Source organism: Halichoeres trimaculatus, unplaced genomic scaffold (assembly GCF_033239565.1).
Source record: "Halichoeres trimaculatus isolate MK-OKI-2021-1 unplaced genomic scaffold, fHalTri1.1 fHalTri1_scaffold_8, whole genome shotgun sequence".
NCBI lineage: Eukaryota > Metazoa > Chordata > Actinopteri > Labriformes > Labridae > Halichoeres > Halichoeres trimaculatus.
Genome location: NW_027437186.1, coordinates 13,271,723 through 13,295,570, shown reverse-complemented (window position 1 = coordinate 13,295,570; position 23,848 = coordinate 13,271,723). Strand labels below are relative to the sequence as shown.

The window sequence follows — 23,848 nt, the reverse complement described above, 5'->3', positions numbered from 1 at the left end:
CGACCCAAACATGAAGATAAATGGAGATAAATTGGCAATGAGAGCTAGTGCATCACCAGGGTCAAAAAGTGGGCATGTTTTTTATTGCTGGCTCAACAGTTAGCTCCTGCGTCTCGGACACCCTCTCCTCCATTTTAGCCCTAACCACCCACAAAACACCAGGATAAAGTAACAGAAGAATACATGTTTATTTAGTTAAGAACATATATTTGACAATGATGTTAAAATACAGAGATTAAGTCTTATAACATTAAATATATTTCTATGTGTTTTAATATCTTTTGTCTTCAAAGTTAGTCAAACAAAAAATGACAGGTATTCTGCCAGGTTTAGGGTTTCTTTTACATTTTAATCTGTTAAAGAAACATTAATTGTCAAAATCAATGGAGAAAACGCAACATAACATAACCAGAAAAGAAAAGGCTTAGAATGATACATTCACTGCAGATTTTCTCTTAGCCTCTTGGGGTCAGTGTTGCCTTTTTCAGCAAAAGTGGGTCCCGTGTTACTTAAGGATGTCCAAAACTTGCAGGCAACTTAGATTTCTAATCTCCTGCTCTTCTTGTTTTATAAACTACTAAAAAAGCAAAAAGTCATCCCAAACAAAAACATGCCGTCTAGATTTGGGTACCCAAAGTAAGCAGGTTGTCTCATTGCAGCTTACACAAAATATATTTGACATAAAACAGGAAATACAGACAAGATAATCTTCATCACAGGTGCGTATAGATGTATATGAGGGTCAGGGTTAGATGACCTGCATTTTTCATCACAGCCACAGGAAAGCAGCTTTAGCTCAGTGATCTCATGGGCAGTTTATGTGCGTTTGTGCTTTTTTTCTCTGTTGTAGTCTTGTTTCAGACATTTAGGAATAAAACACTTGCTCAAGGTGAGGGGTGGCTGCAAAAATGAGGATATGTTAACGTTAAGGGTTAAAGGGCTTCAAAGTCCTCACAAGGATTGGATTATCAAGTCATACACATAGGTTTGCAGCCACATAGTTCTGTTATGCATAACATTTTCATTAACCAGAAAGACAAAAGTGTGGTTTTCTGTGGGCATGTCAATGATCTACTTTTCACATAAGTCTGTTGAATATAAACACACACTCCCCATTGCACTTAATATTAAGTGTATGTGCTCATGTCAGTATGTGTGTGCTCATTCCAAGGATCATCTCTTATATAACTGGTTATCTAGGCTGCATTTAGACGTGAATAAAAAATGTTCCCACTGATCCTTTGGGACAGATGGACTGAACACATTTACAAGCTGAAATTAGAGCCAAACATTGTAAATACCCCTTAGCAAAGGGCTTTCCCAAAAACACTGCACCCTAAGACTGGTTCAGCTTCTGCTTTTACACATTATAACTTTGAAAGTCATAGTATGTTCTTTGTGTTATTTTGAACATGTTTACAGTTCACTGCAAGTTCTTCAAAGGAGTATGTGTGTAACCTTCAGGGATTTCAGATTTTTTGATATAAGCATGCCCAATGTATACCTGCCCAGCCTCAGCCCAGGGTTATGGAACACTTTTTGTGTGTGTGTGTGTTTCTGTCACCTAGGTTGTTTGAAGAAGCAGCCACTAAGCTGAACCTGGTCGGCCTGGTTGGCTTCCTGCAGCAGCTCAGGAAAGCTTCTCAGTCTCAGCTATTTGACTCTGTAACTGAAACTGGAGACTACTCACTGGCAATGCCAGGTACACACATACACACACACTCATGCACGAACCATTGTGCAGGATATCTTTATATACTGTGTTTTGTATTTTCTCCCTAGTTTTGAATATTTTAAAGGCAGGTCTGGGCCCTGGCTTTGGCTTTTGCAGAGCAAACCTATTGTTGCCATTTGACCAAATATTGATAACTTTCGAATGAGTCATGTCTCGATTTTCTAAGAGAACTGATGATAGATGAAATTAAAACATGATGATATTCAAATCCAAGCCTTTTTCTTTTTTACACAGGAGAGGCTAAGTCAACCTTGGACCGTCGCAGTGCTCTGCATCTCTTTCGTCTTGGCGAGGCAATGCTGCGGATCGTCAGGAACAAGAATCGACCTCTGCTGCACATGATGAGGGCCTGGAGTGTGGTGGCCCCACATCTGGTAGAGGTGAGAATCTTCCCCATCTGAAACAGGGGGCTTTACTGCAGACTATGCTAACATGATCCTTTTAATTTAGAACACTCATTCAAGTTTTACAGCTCTGGTAAACAGTTCTAGACCAATTCTATAGAAAGAACATTTATTTTATGCAACAATTAATAAACAGCGACAAAATAGCAATGTGTGTACCAAAGGTGCTGCAAAGTTCAGACTTCATATTTGCCCACACTATAGTTATAAATCAGTATACCTCAGTGCAAATACATTTAACTTTTCTCCCTCTCCTAGGCTGCATGTCACAAAGAGCGCCACGTTTCCCAGAAGGCCGTTTCTTTCATCCATGATGTCCTGACGGAGGTGCTGACGAGCTGGGCGGAGCTTCCACACTTCCACTTTAATGAGGCGCTGTTCAGACCTTTTGAGCACATCATGCAGCTGGAGCTCTGTGACGAGGATGTGCAGGACCAGGTTTTTTTTTTTTTATATAAGACACTTTCATCTGAATCATCGCATCAGTAACCAACATAAATCTGTTGCATCACAAATTTCTGCACAGTTCAGGAGCTGATTGTTGCTTACCCGCCTGCAGGTCATTACATCAATTGGCGAGTTGGTGGAGATGTGTTCCCCTCAGATCCTGTCAGGTTGGAGGCCCCTGTTCAGTGCTTTGAGGACTGTCCATGGCAGCAAGACTGACACCAAAGAGTATCTGCTGGGAGAGTACTCCATGGGTATATCCACACACACTTTTCAAAGTTTTATCATCCAACAAACCAAAAAAATGTTGCTTATGTTTTTTGAATAAAACTTATTTAATCTCTTCCTTTTTTCATGTCTCTGTTCTCTTCCCTCTCTTCCCCTCTCTATGTTTATCTTCTGTCCCTTCCTCTATCCCCTACTCCCCCAAACTGCCCTCTTTAGGGAAGTCACAGGCTCCAGTGTTTGATGTCTTTCAAGCTTTCATCAGCACTGACAACATTCAGGTTTTTGCTAATGCTGCCACCGACTACATCATGTGTCTCATGAAATTCGTCAAAGGCTTAGGTTTGTCTGACTTGTACATTATGTGTTGTTTTTCTCTGTTTGAGATATTACTTTTAAAGGTTTTAGGGATTTATTTCTCTTGGGATGGGGCTGAACTTTGTGTGTGACTGAAGATGCTCAGGAGAAAGAGGGTGTATGTGTTTGTTCGTCCATCAGTTTTAAGTTTTTTGTTGGTTTCTGCAAAAAACAGAAAACTCTTTGTCTGATATTGTTAAATTTATCTGATGCTACACTGTACAAAAATATATATTCCATTTTTTTATTATTATTCTAAATATCCACCTGACTTTCTGAATCATTTGGGATGATTGTTACTATTCACAGTAACATGAAAACATTGTGATGAATGCTTTTTATTTGATTTCATGTGTGTCTGTGTGGGTTTTTGTGTGTCCACAGGAGAGGTGGACTATAAGGAGATTGGAGACTGTATCCACGTGTCAGGTTACAGCTCCACTGACCTCTGCCTGCCTGCTCTTGACTATCTCCGCAAATGTTCCCAGGTAGGAGCCATGTTGCACGTTCGGGCCCAGTTGTTCAAAAGTCTAATCTGAATCTAGGTGATCTGGATCTTGGAACCCAGTCTGTTACTTTCCAGGATCAATCAACCAATCCATCTCAATTTGATGCTGTTTTTTTTAAGTAATCTTTGGAGCAGAACACCCTGATTCAGACACAGCCTTTTAAGACTAACAAATACAGATTGTTAGAGCTTTTAAAGAGATGTTATAAAGTACTGTAGATTATTTACTCCAATTCTTGTATTAAGTTGCATTTTGTTCAACTTTAAAGATATTTGTAAGTTATGTCTGTCTTCAATTTGATGGAGCTATATTTGATTGACAGTTGCTAGCCAAGATCTATAAAATGCCATCGAAGCCAGTCTTCCTGGGGGCCCGGCTGGCCAGCCTGCCAATGAGAACACAGGAACGCTCCATCAGCACTGAGGACGGGATGGACTGTGTCCTGCAGGAGTTTGATGATGACACTGGTGAAGTTTCTGTCTGTTCTCCTTTCATTTCTGTGTTCTGGTGACATTTTTGTCTCTTTTTACTATCACTGACCTTTACTGTGTGTTCCTGTGATGCCCTGCAGGTCTCATCCAGGTGTGGATTTTATTATTGGAGCAGCTTACAGCAGCCGTGTCAAACTGTCCTCGCCAACACCAGCCTCCAACCTTGGAGCTGCTCTTTACTCTGCTCAGAGAGGTCGTTATTGTGCCAGGTAACACCCAGACACTCACAGACACCTGAGTGAATAGGCAGTGAGACTAATTCACATCTCATTAGGCAGGATTCCCGTTACTTTCTATCCTATGATCCTGTCCTATCCTATGAGGTGCGCTTTAGCGGGGCAGAAGCAGTCTGTGATATTCTGATTAAAAGACTGGGAGAAAAATGTATTTTTAAAAACTGATGTTATCTAAAATATAAAATTGACAATTGTTCTGCTTTTATGGCTATGGACACATTGATCTAGCGAGCAAAAAGAATAATGTTATAAATCGTAAAAGTCCACAGTGGGTAAAAAAATTCCAAACATGAAAATGTGAAGATTCTTTGAATGCAGTGCTATCACCACTATTTTCTACCGGGGCTTACCTGAAAATGTGCTGTATACACTAATTCCTTATTTTTTCAGTTTGTACAAGGATAAAATCAGAGAAGTCAAACTCAAGTTTCTCTTTCTTTTAAATGATTCACAGTTTTTAATTTTTTTTACACTGCATGAAGACTTAATTACATCAGCTTATGGCCATGGTTTTCCTGAATCAGTAAAGGTGCAGGACTTCACATTGCAGAGAAAATAGTGACAGAAGCAAAAAAAAGAAAAGATCAGAAACTGTTTGGGATTCTGAGTGTTAAAGCTCATGTGTGGCGTTTCTGGATGATTTTGATTTTTGTCTCCCCTTTGACTGATCTTTTTTATTACTCTTGTGGGAGTGCTCATTTCTGTATGCTTCATAACCAGGAGCTTTAAAATAAAAAATATTATCACACCGTCATATCAGTCACATGACCCCAGCTTAAAGGATCCAGAGCATAAACAAAAGCTGTAACTCTTGTTGGCGTAATGTATCAACTGCCTAATCCCAGGAAGCAAATGTATGTATGTATACTTTCGCATATCCCTCCAGGTCCAGGTTTTGCCATCTTTTCCGTCATCCAGCTGCTGCTTCCTGTGATGGCACTGTGGCTACAGCGTAGCCATGGCGACCACTCTTATTGGGATGTGGCAGCTGCAAACTTCAAACATGCCATTGGTTTGTGCTGTGAACTGGTGGTGGAGCACATCAACAGTTTCATCCACTCAGGTAAGACACGCCTCTGTCTGAATTGTCTTGTGGGTGAAATCTGCTGTAACAACAAACCTGCCTTCCCTCTGAGTGGAGCGTGTTGGTAAAATGAGCCTCTGTGTCTTTGAGACATTTACATATCCTCAAACATCATTATTCAGCACAAAGATTGTTCAGCTGCTCACCAAGAGCAAAAAGTCTTTGCTGTGGACACCAAAGTTTGCCAAACTTGGAGTAGGTGAAACTCTTTACCTTCACTTCACTTCACTTCACTGTACTTCTTTTCCTAGTTTGTTTGAGGAAACACATTTGAAGATCCGGTGCGTTAATGTCTTTGAGATGGTCGGTTTCTTTCGCAGTGCACAATATCACTGAAAGAGTCAGATCATTTTTAGATAGCTCTGTTAATAAAGGGACAAGGCTGAAAAAATCTCTGTGATTGAAGGGTGCCTAGGCAGCACATTTTGCATCAGTGACAAACACATTAATGATGGACTGAGCTGAAGTGGAAAACTTTCCCTTGGTCTGGCAAAAAAAATAAAAACATAAAAATTTGACATTCTTTTTGTAAATCATGGATGCTGCTTCCTGCACAAAAAAGATGAAAGAGACTACCCAGCTTGTTATCAGCGCCTACTTGAAAGCCATCATCCATAGTAGTAGGAAAATGCTTAGGAGTCTGTGGCATGAAGAGCTTACACATCTATGAAGGCACCTGTAAAACAATGCTTCTTTCAGAGAAGACCTTACATATTTCAGCAGGGCAATGCTAAACAACATTGTGCATGTATCACAACATCATGGCTCTGTCGTAGAAGAGTGTGTGTGCTCGATTGGCCTGCAGTCAGCAGCTGAAAATATTTTAAGCATCATTAAATAACAAATACATCAACAGAGACCATGAACTGTCGAGCAGCTAAAATCTTGTATCAGGGAAGAATGGGACACTTAACTTTCTCTTAAACTCCAGAAGTGGTGTTCTGAGTTCCTAAACCCTGACAGAGTGCTGTTAAAAGAAGAGGTGATCAATCACAAGGGTAAACATACGTCGAAACACCAAACTTTTTCGAAAGCATGTTGCTGGAATAAGATTCGAAATAGGCATGTATTTCACATATAACATATTATGCGTGTAGTTTTTCAATTCCGTAAATTTCGGAATAATTTGCAAAATTCTGTTTTTTTTAACAACATTTCAAAACAGTCATTTTCTTTACTTTTATTGAATTTGGGATCCTTAAGGACTCAGACTTTGTCCTCTTATTCTGAAGGACGGTAACAAACTGGCATAGCATGTACTGGCTCTCCGAGATTAATAAACTGCTGAACACATAATGCCTGTGCCAATAAGCCGTCTTCTTAGAGAACCTAAAATAATGACCCATAATATTATTAGGTCAAAGCGTTTTGACCTACAATCATTTGAAATTATGGCATTAAACCTTCATTTCCTACTACTACTGCGTATATTTTACTGAACATTAGGTTTCAACTCTTTTTTACTATAATAATAGTAATAATAATAATAATAATAATAATAATAATAATAATAATAATAATAATAATAATAATAATAAATTATTATTATTATTATTATTATTATTATTATTATTATTATTATTATTATTATTATTATTATTATCCCATAAGAAACATTTTGGACATCACTCAAACAAACTATGATTTTGCCAAGAACGGCAGCAGCTTAAAGTCATAGAAAGTGCTGTACACCCCAACATTGAAAGGTTACTATACAATGCATTTTCCATAAACCTCTAATGAAATAAAGAGTGAAAAAATGAAGAGGGGGTCAGAACACAAAAAAAAAAACAAGGGACAAATCCATCTGATGAAATCTAAACAGGCAGATTCTATTGTAATTTCAGGAACATGCATTTTCATAGATAATACAATCCCAGTCCACAAATTTCATATGAGCTATCCCGCTTTGTCTCGTGTTCAATCCTGTGTTTGTGTACTCACATGAAATGGAGCGTGATTGACGACTTGTTGTTCCACTTGTGGCTCCTCCTTTTTTAGGTAAATGAAAGTGTGGCCAGTGCACCTCTATTCCATGTGCTAATGAGATGTTCCTGGTCTGTTGTGTGTGTGTGTGTGTGTGTGTGTGTGTGTGTGTGTGTGTGTGTGTGTGTGTGTGTTTGTTGCAGATATTGGCTATGAGTCTCTGATCAACCTGATGCTGAAGGATCTGTTTAAGCTGCTTGTAGCCTGCGTGTCTGAACCTGCAGAGACCATCTCCAGAGTGGGATGCTCCTGCATCAGGTGATCGAACATTACTAACTTGGTATCAGTCAATCAACGTCACAAATTTCAGAATGAATGCTCACCTACATTCATTTGGTCAAAATAAGTATGTAAAAAAAAACATTTTTATTTTTCATTTATTTGTATTTTTGCTTTTGTCGCAGTCGATTTTTATGTTCTTGGAGTTATACTTTTATGTTGTGGATTTTCTCAATCTACAAAGTGATCTATCTAAGTGCATTATAATAAAGTCCTTGGAATCCTCACAAAAATATGAATCACTACATTATTTTACTATAATACTATGAATGTGCAGAGAGCAGTCTGGGATTTTTGGGGGATGTACAGTGGTGGCCAAAATTATTGGCACACTTGGCATATTTTAGAGGTTTTAGATGTCTGTTGTGTTAGCTATTAAACTAAAAAACGAATGAAATATCTACAAGCATCAAAATACAAGAATCAAAGTCTGTTATCTTGGCTCCTGTATCAAAGAACTCCACCCAAAAATAGTTTTTGTTTTGGTTCAGTGTTACGTCATTACCAAGAACTCACACACTGTAGTTCATTGGGTCGCAATTGCACTGCCCTGCTGTCTGATATACCCAGTAAAGCAGAAGATGAGGACTAATCCACTGCTGTAGATAATTTCCAGTGACAGCAGTGCAAGTGCTTTGAGGAAGATTTGCTCAAAACTGCAAGAACCAGCTGGTTTTGGAAATCTGAAATAGCCAATAAAGACATAGTGCTTATGTCATTTTAACCATAGACAAACTCTGCAGGAATCAGAGGGCTGAGCCCAACAAACAGAACACAGCTTTTTTTAAGGAGACACTCATGGATGGCTGGATATTTGTATTTTTATGTGTGTTAATAAGTTTTGAGCATGTTTCAAATTATTAGACGTTTTGTTTCTCTGCCTAATCTAGCTGCTCTTTGTCACCCTGCAGGTATATTTTGGTTACAGTGGGTCCTGTGTTCACAGAAGAGATGTGGAGGTTAGCCTGTTGTGCTTTGCAGGATGCTTTCTCTGCTACATTAGAGCCTGTCAAGGTGTGAACTAACACACGCACGCGCACTCATGCACGCGTGCGCACACACACACACACACACAGACGCACACACACAGACACATCCACACACCCACACACACACACACACACACACACACACACACACACACACACACACACAAACACACTACAAAAACTGTGATATATGTGTTTTGAATGCAGTGCACTCCTACAAATGTAGAAAGACAAATGAGCAGAAAAGAAAAAAGGACCACCAGAAACACTTTCACACACACTCACTCTCTCACACACACTCAACAGGCCAGTCCGCTGTAGTATACCACATAATCCCCCCCAATCTGAAGCTGCTGGTTGGGACAGAAGTAATCTAAAAGCATTTGCTGCTAATACTGTCAACATGCTGACACTCGGTGTTAAGCTTGACAACCCCGGTTAACCTCCTGCAGCTGTGAACAACAACTGTCCCCTAGGTGTGTCAACCCTCACTTCTGTTGCATCTTCCTGTGATAAACCATACTGTCAATGCCAAAGGCTACTTCAACACGTAGAGAGAAATCTCTTGAAACTATCCACTCTGGAGATGTGTTTGAGTATTGAAAAAACCCACAAGCAAGCTAGGCCAGTAGGTGGTTAGCACAGGTTTTCAGTCAATCAAGTCAAACACCGTACAGGTAGATTGTAGGCCTGTGTAAGCATCCTAGCATCTTCCTTAGTGAGCAGCAGTCGTAAACGTTCCTCCAACAATATATATTTCTAAGAAATGTGCTGAATATGCAACAGCAACTTCGGTAAGCTATGAAAAAGTGCAAGCATTGGTTTGATGATGGTTGGGCGGTCTGATGAGAGGTAGAGAGTGACTGTCTCTGTGTGTGAGGTGGCTTCATTAGGCTTTTTATGCGTGGACATTGTGTGTTACTGCAGCACCAGCAGCTGCCTGACTGACTGCAGCTAAGCAGCTTTACAGCTTAGAGCCACATCTGCATGTGTGTATGCCGAGTGTGTGCTGAGTGTGTCAGGGAGATGAAGTGATCAAGATGATTCAATGCCATTGACAGATTTCTTCACTTGTTTCCAGAAAGTTCTCTTTCAGAATTTTAGCAGGGCAAATGAGGTGTGGTTATTTTTAGGGTTATTGTGAAATGGAACAAAAAACATTAAATGTTAAATTAATACGCTTTGTTTAAGATGTAATTTTTTACTTTGTTACTGATAAAGGAACTCAAACATCCATCCATCCGTTTGCTATACTGCTTATCCTGTTTAGCTGTCATTGGGTGAGAGGCGGGGTACACCCTGGACTGGCCACCTGTCAATCGCAGGGCTGACACATAGAGACACACACACACACTCACACCTACGGACAATTTAGAGTGCTCAATTAACCTGGTGAGCATGTTTTTGGACTGTGGGAGGAAGCCGGAGTACCCGGAGAGAACCCACGCATGCACGGGGAGAACATGCTAACTCCACACAGAAAGTCAAGGTTCATTTGAACCGGTGACCTTCTTGCTGGGAGGCTGTAGCGCTAACCGTTGCACCACCGTGCAGCCATAAAATCAGAATAAAATATTACCCAGATACTGGTTGATACAGAGTAACCCTTATGTCAAAACTCTTTTCTCAATACCAATACCTGGGCATCGCGTATCAACCAGTAATGATACCAGTCTGATACTAATCTTAAATAATAACCTGTCTGCAACACTGTGGAAAAGGGCTGGCAATGTTTTGGCTAAAAGGCAAAAAAATGATTATATGGAATTACTAACTTTAATTTTTGTCTAAACGATGAAATATTTAAATTTAGTTTGGAAAAAAAAAGCTTCAGAACATACAAAAACTACTACTCAGTTGTAAACTTTTATACCTAGTAGACTGGTAGGGCAGCAAAGAACAAAGAAAGTGCATCAGAGGTAACATTTCAAATCAAGTAGCCAAAAGTGCCGGTAATAGAAAGCTGGTTGCCTATGCCCCAAAATGAGCCCCAAAATGAGCACTATTCTTTTTTTCCCTCTCAACCAGTACTAATGATAGCGAAGTCACACTGTATATGTTTTGCTCAACAGGCCTTTGCTTTGAAGAAAAGGATACAACAACAACAAAAACACATCAATACCAACTACAGCTTATGAAGTAATACCAAAGACTTTTCTGATGCTGCAGCTTATATCTGAACATTTTGCTGTTTTATATACATCGGCTGGAGCAATTTATGGAACTTATTTTACAGATAAGCACCATAGGTGATTACTTCAGCCTTGATATTAACTCTAGTTTTTATCTCTTTGGTCTTTCGGGAGTTTTGAAGGCTTAAATTCAGCAGCTTAGTGTCATATGGGAAACCTCAACATACAGCTCCAAAGCACACTGACGGACCTGTACTTTTGTTTATGTAGTCTTTTGATGCATGCAAAAGCTGGCGTGTATTATGTGGCTTCATCATATGTAGGTCTTATGTTTGATTATATAAGAGCTGCTGTCATCCAATTTCATGTTATAGCCAGCTGGAATTTCATTCTGCTCATTGAGTTCTTTGTTGTTTTTTCATATTTACCAGGTTTGTGATGCTACATAATAAAAGTAAAACAAATCCTTTGCTTGACTTTTCTCGTATTACTGCATTTCAGGGTCATGATTAAATTCGATGACATAAGACTTTCTGACTCTTTCAGTCTGAAAAGACCCAAAACTTTTAGTTGCAGGAGCTGTTTTGAAAGTAACTATAGTGTTTCTTTTGAAGCTGTGATGACTGAAGTTCAGGTGCGCTACTGAGCAACACTTTGTCCTGTTGTCTTTGGATTTTGTCATCCCCAGAATGGCACAGAAGAGCTTGATCATCCATTGCTGATAAGTTTTAGTAACTTCATTAACATTTTCAAAATATCACAAGAAAAAAATAAATTGGTGGCTGCAATTTTTTACAAGTGGTCCTCAGCAGTGCTGAAGGTGTACAAACATGTAGTTTTACCTTAAAACCACTTGATGAGGGACTTGTTTGAAGTGTGTCAGTAAATATGACACACTGGGAGCCTTTGATGTAAAGCTTTGGTAAATGGAGGTAAATCCTTACATGTAGCTTGTGCTTTCAAACACATTAACACACAACCTTTGACGGGGTTTAGAGGAGAGCTTAACTTTTCAGAAACAACACATCCAGGTCACAGACTGTGTAGACATTAAACGGTATCACACATTTTGCAGTTTCCCTGTTCTAACGTCAAGCCCTCCTGACTTGTGTTTGATGCACAATTTTCCCCCTCTTTTGTTTCATCTCTCTGTAGAACCTTCTAGCATGTTTTCATAGCGGCTCGGACAGTTTTTCTGGAGACGCCTGTGAAGTGAAGGTTGCAGCTCCATCACACTCTCCCTCTGCTGAAGCAGAGTACTGGAGGATCAAGGCAATGGCTCAGCAGGTAAGATCTCAAGGCCCTGTCTGACAGTCAGCAGCCACAAAACTGTTTGTGATGACTGCAGCTTTGAGTTAATTTGCATTTTCTTTGTTTCTGGCATAATTATCTTTCAAGACTTTGTCTAATCTCCTGAAAAAAAAAAGAAAACATACAAAGATAGGCTTTCTAGATGTAGAGTAAGAGGTCTTTTTTAAATAGATGTTACATTTCCCTCCTTATGGCTATGCTTTACCATTACCTAAACAGTTTACTTACTTGTTTCAGAGTTGATTATCTATGACTGGCCCTGAATTTTGTTTTGTTGTTGTTGTTTTTTAAGGGTGTTACTCAAAGAGTGGGTATCATGATTTCCCTGTATTTTTTAAACATATACTGTGCGGGATGTTCTAACTACACATGCAGAATTTCAAGCTGATTTAAGTTTTGATGAAATGAGGTCATTGCATTAAGATCTAACAGGTTCATTACACACTGGAAAGGCAGGCCTCAAATATGTCCTGCCACAGGTCAGCCCCTGACAGGCCTCCAGAGGGCTAGCCAATCAGAGGGCAGGGGTTTGTGAGATGGGGGAGTCTTAAAGAGACAGCAGCTAAAAAGAAGTATTTCAGACAGGGGCTGAAATAAGGGTTTTATAAAGCCTCAGTGTGAAAATGATGGGGATATTTTTAGCAGTGAATCAGCTAAATAGCTCTACAGGGGATCCAAAGAGACAGTATAAATCCTAAAAACACACAAAGTGTCCTTTCTTTGACTACCATGCTAGATCTAAACTAAAACTTTGATGCACAGATAAGCAAGCCTTTGCTCTGTATTGTAAAACTGTTTTGTTTGTTAATGGAGTCTGGTGATTTGAAGAGAGCGATGTACTCGCTGTTTCTCACAATCTGGGCCTGACAGTTTTAAAAACAAGCCCTCTTATGGATCTGCTTTACTGTTAAAAACTCTAAATCTGTGTCATCACTGAAGATTTTCCTTTGACTGCCCTAAGGAGCTTGTTCACGAATCCTTGTTGTGTCCCAGGTTTTTATGTTGGATACCCAGTGCTCACCAAAGACACCCAACAACAAGGAAGGCTTTGAGCATGCCCAGTCTTGTGTTCTCATTATCGAGCTACCCCCTGACACCCAGTCCAACGGGCACACTCAGAAAAGGTGAATAGCACAGACACACACACACACACACAGAAGTATGCCCCATTTCTAATGACAGTATACTTAATTTTCTTTAAACTCAAACTTGAAAAATGTACCTAATCTCTTCTTTGAAAAAACACCAAGCAGTGATTGGTTTGAGATTTCTTGTTTGTTTTTTGGATAACTGTCACCATTTTTGGCTGTTAACTTTTTTTCTTTCAACTTTCAACTTTTACTTTCAATATTTTGTTTTATTGAAACATTGACTTCCTTTTTTGCTCTCACTTAGCCATGTTGTTTCCAGCTTATTCATATGTTTATTGCTAAGATTTCAGTAGATATATGTCCACACTAGTTTCTCTTTTTAGGATAAGAAAAAATAGTAATTCGTAAAGAAATCCTCCCCGTGAATTTAACTCCAGCCAACTCTCTGTGCTTGTCTTTCTGCTGCTGTGGTTACAGGAAAATTGGGTAAGGCTGTTTTCTGTGACATCTCTGACTTCATATTGTTTTTCTCAAGTTTAGTGGTGTGAAAAATACATTTACAGTCTCAATCCATAAGGGCTTTTTGATCTCCACAGTCTCACTAAATTATCCATCTAGCTTCATGACATCAGAACAATTCTTCAGTCAAATTGGTCATGAGACATGCCACTTTTTGCAACAAGAAAATACTTAAGGTATCAGGCATTTTAATGAAACAGGCTTACCTTTGAGGCATGTCTTTATATCAAATTCTCTCATTTGAGACACATTTGTATTTTACACCGAGGTAAAGGCCTGATCTCTAAAAAAGGTTGTGTGACTGAAGTATCCACTCAACCTGCACTAAAAAGCTTTTAGATTGAAGATATTGTAAAATTCACAGAGCAAACACAAAAAGTAGATTGCTCCATGGACTACACCACAGAACTCTGAGTTCGTGTTGTTTGAATAATCTTAATGAGCTCTTATTCATTCATTGGAGCTGAGTTTGACCCTCTCTACAAAGTCCAAGTGCCAATAAAGCCTCATTCTCAAACATTTGTTCTCACAGCTCCGAGCAGCTTGAATAAAATAAGTCTGGGTTCATCTGCAAATTAAATACTCATCTTGATTTGATTTTTCATAATTATTTCCTTGTTTATTTTGAAATTGTCTTTGAATCTTGAAGGATCCCATTCCGGACTATTGTGGTCAGCCTGCTGTCCCACCAGGTCCTGCTTCAGAACCTGTACGACATCCTGCTGGAGGAGTTCGTCAAGCAGCCTGAGGGTCATGAGAAGGTCACGCCTGTGAGCTCTGACCCCAGCAGAGCTTCTGCGGGCTTCCTGCGCTACATCTCTATGACAAACTTAGCCATAATCCTGGACCTGCTGCTGGACTCTTACAGGTCAGAAAGTTAAAGGGATATGCTGATGACAGAATCATTTGTGTTAGTAATGTGCTGCTTGACAATCAGCCACTGATAGAAATGCAGTTATTACTAATAATCCTTACACTCAGCTGAAAAACCATCTGATCTTTTTGTCTGCAGGACAGCTAGAGATTTTGACACTCGTCCGGGTCTGAAGTATCTGCTGATGAAGGTGTCGGGTGTTTGTGGAGCAGCTAATCTTTACCGGCAGTCTGCCATGAGCTTTAACCTTTATTTCCAGGCTCTACTATGTGCCACACTGAGCCAAGCTGAGGGCATGACTGCACAGCAGGTAGGCACATGACCACAACTCTTCTGTTGTGTTTTGTTATTTTTATTTTTTCAACAGCAAAAAATACACGTAGAGCTCAGTAGTTGATTTATGAAGTAACCTTTTTAGAGCTGTTAATTTAGATCCTGAAAGCTTAATGGTCCTCTAGCCTTGTCTGTTTCATTTTTCTGTTATTGCATACATCACTTTTTATCAGTCTGGGAAGACAAAAGTTTAAGCAGCATGCATGTTAGCAATTTCAATTCAATGATGCCAAAATTTCTCAAATTCGAAGACTTCAGTTCGCTTTTCTTTACAGTGGATGATTCAGAATCAAACGTTAAGTTTCCTAAGTCAGATCAAGTTTACTTTACATTTATATTCATATTTCTTATTATTATTTTGGCCTTTTCTGTATATTTCCTCACTCTTATATTGGTATAAATAAGGGCAAATGCTCCAGAAAAAAATGTTTTTATTCAAGGAACAAATATATTAAAAAATATATATTTAAGTTCCAGATTTATATGATTGAACATGAATATATAGAAGTACCTGCAAATCTTGTCCAACAAACTTTGACCAAATACCTGCTTATGAAATGTATAGAACATATTATTATTAGTAGTAATTAGTGATTTATTAATATTAGTATTGGGTTTGGCATTGGAACCATTTTTTATTTAGGTGAAGAGAATCCTGTACGAGGAAGAGGAGGGGAGCTCTGATTCCTCTCACCCTGGATCTGCTTCCTCAGAGGACGAGGATATCTTTGAAGAAACAGCACAGGTAACATTCAGACACCAGCCGCCTCGGTTTTATAGTCATAGAAGAGGAATAAAGAATATGTACTCACTATGATCATAAATGTTTCAGATGTTTAAATGTAATTGAAATGTCTCATTTAAATTTGTTGAATCGCACAAATTCTTTCCCTTATTCTTTCAAAATAAAAAAGAATAACCAGCATTACCTTTTAAGTCTTAATGAAGGACAGCTTGTCCACTCAAAGACTACTTGTGTTGCGAAAGTTCAGATTTGTTATGATGCTACTCCTGAGACCATGTTGAGACCTTCTCTAATGCAAAAACGTTAGAAGAAATGTTAATGCTTCCGATGTAAAAAGTCAAATCGGCTGTGCTCTGGTGTTTCTTCTTTCAGGTCAGCCCCCCTCGTGGTCGGGATAAACGCCTTCACTGGCGAGCCCCTATCCCGTCTCTCAGCGTGCAGCCGCTGGGCAGCGCAGACTGGGCTTGGCTGGTCAAACGTCTCTACAAGCTATGTATGGATCTGTGCAACAGCTACATCCAAATGCACCGGGACTTAGAGAGCACTCTGGAGGAGGCCGCCCTGCTGAGAGGAGGGACAGGAGGAGGAGGGGATCACGTCTTCTTCCTGCCTCTCTTTCAGTCTGAGACTTCAACCCCAACATCAGCTGGTGGACTATCAGCGAGAGGGACGCCATCAGAGGAAGGAGGGTACAGAAGTCACACTGACATGAGTGGTGCATCACCAGGAGACACGCCCACACCCAGCCCAGGATTCAGGTCTGACTTAAGTTTTCCCAAAGTACTGAACTTGATATCTTAGACAGTTTTTCTCTTATGTGTATATCATGCAGTGATCATAATAAAGGTTAGAAAGTCTGCTCAGAATAAAGAGTCTGGCACAAAATGCAGACTCCTTTCAAGAGGCCAGTTGAAGAACTGCATCTTTTTGGCAGTTAGGCACTGGCTTTATTTGTCATCCCATGATGTTTTCACTTGTCTTTGGCACCAGTGCAGTGTCCGATTGAAGCCTCCATTCTCTCTCTTCACAGTTGCACAGGCAGTCTGCCCCATCACTTTCGCAGTGGAGGGGAGAGGAGAGACTCCAGCCTCACAGGGAGCTCAGTGGGAGGAGCTCCCAGCAGCTCTGGACCAGGAAGGAGAAAAGAATGGTGGGAAAGTGCCGGAAACAAACTCTACACCATCGCCACAGACAAAACTATCACTAAGCTGATGATGGAGTACAAGCGCAGGAAACAGCAACAGCAGCAGCCACAGCAGAGCCAGCTCAACTTGTTCATGAAGGAGCAGGGCCGGGCGGCTGCAGCAGCAGCAGGAGGGGTTGGGGAGAGGAGGGGCCCTGTGGAGCCACAAAGACCCCCACAGAGGCCCCAGCATCTGGTGGACCAGCAGGTTCCTCCTTTGAGGCATTCAGTGAGCGCGGGACCTGAAGTCCTGAGGCAGGAGAAGAGACCACGGTCAGGATCGACAATCAGCTCCCACAGCATCTCACTGAGGGACTCTGAGGCTCAGATACAGGTACAGAGGGTGATGACTGCTTCATGCTTTTGTGGTAGATGAACTCGCACCAAAAAATTCCTGTAGACCCTACCTTTAAGAGCAGCTACAAACCAAATAGTTATATTTCTACAGATGGAGTTTTTACACCTATTAATATACTTCAGAGTAAAACAAAATGCTGTAACTACTATAACCACTACTATTCTACTTGTGTTTTGACAATAAGTTCCCTTACTTTTCAGGCATGGACGAACATGGTCTTGACCCTACTCAACCAAGTCCTCCTCCTGTCAGACTCGTCATTTCTGGCGCTTCAGCCGGTGTTCTACCCCTGCCTCAGCCAGCTCACCTGCCATGTGACCGACGCCCGTGTTCGCCAGGCGCTGCGTGAGTGGCTGGGTCGGGTCGGCAGACTCTATGACATCATTCTGTAATGTGATGTTGCAGCAAAGAAATTTGAAAAGCATTGGACTGTTTCTTCAGTCGGTCTGTCAGTGAAGGATGAAAAACAGAGGAATTATGAAGATGAAAATGAGATTGATGACACCGTCACTATGCAGTAGATTGATGAAGCGTTGAATCAGCTGATGATCCCATGTTATATCAAACAAGCAGAACATTCAGAGACTTTAACTGGGAGGATATAAGTGTCATGTGACATCAAGTTGAGGATTTTATAGGTTGATGAGAGAGAACGTGCCATTTCTGCCTGATGTTCATCACCACACAACACTAAAACAAAAAACACACTCCTCATTTCTCAGTATTGTGCCTCTTTTTCTCCTCTCTCCTCCAAAATGTATCTCAGGATGTCCTCTGGAAAGATGTTTCAACTCCTAAAATATATCTTGAGAAGAGAGGAGCGAGGAGAGGAAGCTTGTTAGAGGAGTGATGAGTGAGGATGCGCAGGTGTGTCCTCTGTGAAAGTCTGTTTGGTCCTCCTGAGGCTTAACCTACAGCTAATATATACAATCCTTAAACAACATATTAGGCCAAAGATGCAGCTGTGTTGTGATTTATATTAAGTCAGCATCAATTTAAACAAAGCTGATGCTTATACAAAGCCTCATTGTAACCACCTCACATTCACAGCTTGAATCTCAGGCAATTTGAACTCAGTCACAGTGTTGCTGAGTCTCCAATCACAGCTTCAGCAGCTTCTACAGATAACATTTGCAGTCAGAAAGTGCTCACAGAAACAAATCAGAGAAACGCTCTCCAAAATGTTGTTCTTCTTAAAATCAAAGGGAAATTGATAATATTTGCACATTTAGGTAATTGTTTCAGGCTTTCATAATGATACAAGACATGAAACAAGCAGCACAAGCTTTTATCTCCTAGTAAGATATACAAAGAGAAAAAGTAATTCTGCCCCAAATTTTTGACTGACGTTAAATCTCTTAGAAATGCAACACACAGATGCCACAAAGAGAGATCACAAGTTTAAAAAAATCCAACCAAAATTAGGTCACTGAGTTCACAATTCACACTGTTACATTTATTTTCTGAGGTTGTATTTCACTCAGTGTGGAGCTGAGCTACATTCAGTCTGATTGTATTTAAGCGTTTACAGGCGTTACAGGCATGTGTTTTCTTTATGCAGCTTTAAGCACCGTGCTCTGTGTCTAGTAAATTGAATGTGTTTCACCAAACTACAATGAAATATTTATTTTAGACAAAATTCATATACCTGCAGTTCGTGCTTTTATGTTAAATACCTATAAAAACACTTTTTTTTATTTTGACTACATATGTGCATTATTTATGCTGAATGTTTTGTTTATTAGGGGGTAAAGCGGTTGTTGGATTCCTTAATTTATCACTTGAAGCAGTATGTACTTATATTAGCTTGTTCTGTTGTCTTTATTTATTTTACTTATTTATTGAATCTTTATTTTTTTTATTGGCTGTTTTGAATGAATGCACTCTAATTATGTGTTTCCGTCCAAGCAAGGCACCATGTTGTCATATACTGTCAGGTCAGGGTTTTGATCACCTAAAAGCTGCTGATGCTAAATGTAATGAAGGTTATATACCCAGACCAACTGCATGCATGCATGCAGGTAAAAATATAGGTACTGGTTTGACTTCTAGAAATGTGCCATGGAACATTTTTTTCTTTGTTCATTAAATGTCAGAAAATAGGGGAAAAACTAATTGGCATCTGACTGTCAGAATCACCAACCTGTTGGACAAAGCAAATTGAAAAACAAGGTTTGCAGACACATCAAGTATGTTCAACAAACACATGACTGTTTCTTTGGCTTAGACGACTTACACTGTCTCCGTTTTTTCTCTCTGCCAGTCAAATCAAGTCTCTTTATTTTTGGGACATATTTAAAATCAGCAAATGTGGACCGACATGTTCTTCAAAGAGATTAGATTATAACGTTGGGTTCAATCAAGCAAAAACACAGAAACAATTGGATCTGAACACAGACAACAATAAGAGGATCTAAGTAAATAAATGAAATCATAAAAATAGTCATAACTGGAGTGTGGCTACATGTGTATTTTGGCAATTGAAACATACAGAGATATAGACTTTTAGATGAGACGTTGATGGTAAGTGGTGAAGTATTCAGTGAACCAGTTCTTACACCTGGAAATGGATTTGAGGTGGGTGTCTGTAAGGAAGGGCAGTGATTGGTTAGTGGGTGTGACTGTTTATCCAAACATTTTCTTTCTCATTTGCTTCCATTCATCTCTTCCACTTCAACCACTTCATCTTTTCTCCAGAAACACCTAAGCTGCCCTTAATAACACAATTACACAAGTCCATTATACTCTTTAAGACACTTAAAGCTGTAGAGAAGACACTCAGCATCAACCATATCTCACAAGCTCCGTAATAAACATGAAAGTCTATTAATCCAACAAATGCTCCAGCAGCACAAGGGTTTTTTTTTGGTTTGTTTCATTTTTTTTTTTATTTTTTTTTTATTTTGTTTCCTCTTTAAAGGAGGTTAGGCTGTTTTTCATTTTGGAATCAATTTGCTTATATTGATGAAATCCTCTTAAAATCTCTACAGCAATCAATAAATCAAATACAGTGGCAAAACAATACAGAATTACATGTCTAGCATGGTTTTAAAAACTACACTGTCTATGTTGGTTACTTAAAGTAATGTTAGACTGCTTATAGGAAGAAGACCCCAGATTGCCATAATTTACCCGCTCAGAATTGGTCATATGTCAACAATTACTTTTAAAGGAGAGATGAAACATTAAAAACAGAGCCAAGAGACCTTTATTATGCAGTAAAGGGACTGTCTGTTACATTCTACAGCTTTTTCGTCAAACCTTAGAAGGATAAATGTTATCAGACAATTCACAGAATTTATTCAACCACAAAACTTAAGGAGATTTGTATCAGTACCCTCTTTTGGCCTGCAGTCACTTAAGTGACGTCAGATAACTGATACAATTTTCGGTCAATAAAAGCCTTGCCCCTGTTCTTACTCTAAAATCTGTCTTGTGGGGTCAGTCTAATCGACAGACGGCATTAGCATGTCTGGTCTCTGCCCTGTCGTGTCTCCGCTGTCCCTCTGCCCCTCCCTGTGTCCCTGACCTGTCCCCGTTTGTCTTCATTTCCTGATATCTGAAGGCCAGCGATGAATGAACAGATGTTGTGGCCCATCAGTGTGATCAGCAGCAGTGAGGGGCAGGATTTATGTGGTGTTAAATCCATGACAGCATTTCCATTTGGGGGAGGAAAAAAAGCAGTGAACTAATGTGTCAGTGTCATGCAACAATCCAGCCAAGTTTTCACTGATTCTATTGCTCTTATGGTTATCCTGCTTTCAGTCCCACTGGTGTTATTATTGTGTCAGTATATGTATGGTTTGAGATAATTCTTACAGCAGAGTTGCACTGGTTATTTTTTTTATTCAGTAGATTAGAAAAAGATAAAGTCATAAATGTCCAAGCAGGCTAGAATTTATCACATGCAAACACTTCATCGTCACACTAAGAAGATTTGATCCACTAGGGTGAAGCTCAGTGTGGAGAAAAGCTCCAAACTCAAACATTTTTTTTGCATTTTATCAGCAGAATTTGATGATGAGATCTTTATGAGATTTAAATCCCATACTGTATTCTTTCTGAATTTGAAGCTTTTCTTTTGTTGTTCTTGCCCACACTTGAAAATAGAAATGTATTTCTACCAATAATTAGCACTACAGCCATGTACATTTAAGTCTCTAAATGTGCTTTTGAATGATGATTGGAACTCTGAGAAGAATGAAGAGCAGTGACCTTGTGCAACTTTATAAAATTTTAAACTGGCTGGTAAAAACACAAACTTCCAGGACAAAAGTGTGAAGACAAATTTATTTGGAGACATTTTGGCTTCTCAATAAGTTGACTGCCCTTCTGACAAAAAAAAAAGTCATGATTTGCTGTCATGGAGAAAATGCCTGCCAGAGAGTGCACAAATGAAAGTGGAGCAAACACTGAAGACAAAACATGACCCAGACATCTGACACAGTTTTTTAAAGTGGACAGCGACATGACGCAGGGTGTCAAAAGAACATAATAGCTGAGGAATTTAAGGCACAGCATTCAACTCTTTTAATTTTTAAATTAATTCCTCTTTTTACATACTTGTGCATTTGTAATGTGAAAAGTCAAATTATAAAATGGCTTAAGGGCCCGAACATTTCTGAGGGTGCATCAATGCCACATAGTCCTGAATTTTATTTACTCATTATGTTTCACTGAACTAAGCAACATGAAATAGGATCAAGTATTTCTCCAAACAACACAAATCTCAAGTTATATTTATGAGCAATTGGAATTTACAAAAAATATGGGGTTTTGTGAGATCAAGGCTCAATGCCAAAAACTCTTGGCCAAAAAACTGGAGTGTCTTGGTTCAGGGTTAGAGATTTGTTGTGTCAATTAAGGATTGTCACAAAGCTTGTTTATGTGCTAGTTTCAAGAGTCAGACCATCTCAGTGACGTATAGATCTAATTCTAGCACGTCTGGTGTTGTCCAGTAGTCGTGATACACAAGCCTTTACTTCAAGATAGGTCTGACACTCTAAGTGTGGGAGGGTTGTGTTAAAAGATTATTACTGAAACAACACATGGGCTATGTTTCTATGTGATTCACATAAATATTACCTATTAAACTCATTTTACTTCTAAACAATTTTATCATTCAGTTAGACAGCAAAAGCTAGCTGGAATCTACAAGTGCAAATATAGCACACTTAAACACAGAACTCAAAGACTATTGGGTCAAAACTTTCATATATAAAATGAACCCAATGCACATAGGAGATTCTGATGATACAATGAAAAGAAACTCAAACTGGTTGTTTTGTAATGGTCTTTACAGCAGAAGGCCAAACCAGGGGTGGCTAGTGGTGGCCTTGGCCCTCTACAGTAATCGGATTAGCATCTCCTAAACTAAAGTCTTAATTGCCACTGTTAAGAACAAACATGTTTTGGGCCCTTAGATAATTAATTATAGAAGATTTATAGCTGCTTTCTGTTGCAATGTAAGATTGAAGCCAGAAAGGGTGAAATAGTTTATTCATCATGTGTAGGGACACATGCTTCATGTAAAAGTCATCCCAACTGCCCTATGGACCAAGTCAATAAAAAGTCTGCTCCACTTCTACAACACTCTCCCATTTTGCCTTGAATAATAAACCAGCCAGGTAATGGGTTTAATGAGATGCCAGGAAAGTGGAGGATTCCACCTTACCCTCAGAGTTTACATGACCTAGATTGTTGAACTTTATCCCGTTCAGCAGGTTCCTCAAACCAAAGAGACACGGGGTTATTAAAAGTGTCTATGGGTGTGATGACTATACTTAGAAAGGCAGGTGTAAACCAGGGCACGACTTTTGATTAAACCACTTGATTTATCAGTGCAAATACACTTCACCTCACACGTCACTTTAGGATTACCTGAGAATATTTAAAACATAAAATATTTTTTATTTTTATCTTTCCTTGAATGGCTCTTTCACTTAAACAAAACATGTTGCAAAATTCTGTGCCATCGCCGTAAAAAGTTCCTGATTCTACAGATTCTCTGCATATAGATTCATGTTGCTGGTTTGACTGTTTGCGTCCTTTGCTGACATTGAATGCCGTGAGCCAGACAGACCGATGAGCAGGCCAGCTAATGTTGTGACTGTGATTTCCAAAGTGTATTTTTCCTCAGCTTTTGATATGAAAAAAGCACCTGTAATCTCTCCTCTCAGTGTTTCTAAGCTGCTCTGGCTTTTTCAGTCTTACAGTCGTGTATCTGCTGTATGTTTCAAAGCGCTCCTCTGGGTAGCCTGTCTGCTTTTTGTGTTGTACAATAAACGCAGTTTATCTCACACATCTGTCATCAGGTTTTATTGCTTCACATCATCACAACTAAGAGTGACCTTAGAGTGCCTCTTTATTCACTGAATACTAGAATAGTTCTTGTATTTCCAACTGGATAGATGTAAAGGTTTACACTGACATCCTTAAAAATGTGGTCTCTTCAGTGCATGACCCACAGTTCCCATTTGGTATTTATGATGACTATTAATTTCTTGGTTGTTCTGCAATGATAAAGTCACACACAGTAATTTATCATTCTTAACTTGTAG

At 39.4% G+C, this 23,848-nt stretch overlaps 1 protein-coding gene across 2 annotated transcripts in view; it reads left to right on the top strand.

Moving 5' to 3' along the window:
* arfgef3 (ARFGEF family member 3) overlaps positions 1-23,547 on the top strand; it is a 56,135-nt gene extending 32,588 nt beyond the window's left edge. For both annotated transcript variants that reach the window (XM_074675328.1, XM_074675327.1), the window contains 19 exons: positions 1,569-1,702; positions 1,970-2,115; positions 2,398-2,577; positions 2,699-2,840; positions 3,031-3,153; positions 3,553-3,656; positions 4,000-4,144; positions 4,249-4,377; positions 5,291-5,467; positions 7,618-7,732; positions 8,665-8,767; positions 12,030-12,161; positions 13,179-13,309; positions 14,445-14,663; positions 14,808-14,979; positions 15,646-15,747; positions 16,120-16,505; positions 16,778-17,264; positions 17,489-23,547. In XM_074675328.1, coding sequence (XP_074531429.1) covers positions 1,569-1,702; positions 1,970-2,115; positions 2,398-2,577; positions 2,699-2,840; positions 3,031-3,153; positions 3,553-3,656; positions 4,000-4,144; positions 4,249-4,377; positions 5,291-5,467; positions 7,618-7,732; positions 8,665-8,767; positions 12,030-12,161; positions 13,179-13,309; positions 14,445-14,663; positions 14,808-14,979; positions 15,646-15,747; positions 16,120-16,505; positions 16,778-17,264; positions 17,489-17,680 — 3,319 coding nt within the window. In that variant the 3' untranslated portion in view covers positions 17,681-23,547. The remainder of the gene's footprint in view (positions 1-1,568; positions 1,703-1,969; positions 2,116-2,397; positions 2,578-2,698; positions 2,841-3,030; positions 3,154-3,552; positions 3,657-3,999; positions 4,145-4,248; positions 4,378-5,290; positions 5,468-7,617; positions 7,733-8,664; positions 8,768-12,029; positions 12,162-13,178; positions 13,310-14,444; positions 14,664-14,807; positions 14,980-15,645; positions 15,748-16,119; positions 16,506-16,777; positions 17,265-17,488) is intronic.
* The last annotated feature ends 301 nt before the right edge of the window (positions 23,548-23,848 follow it).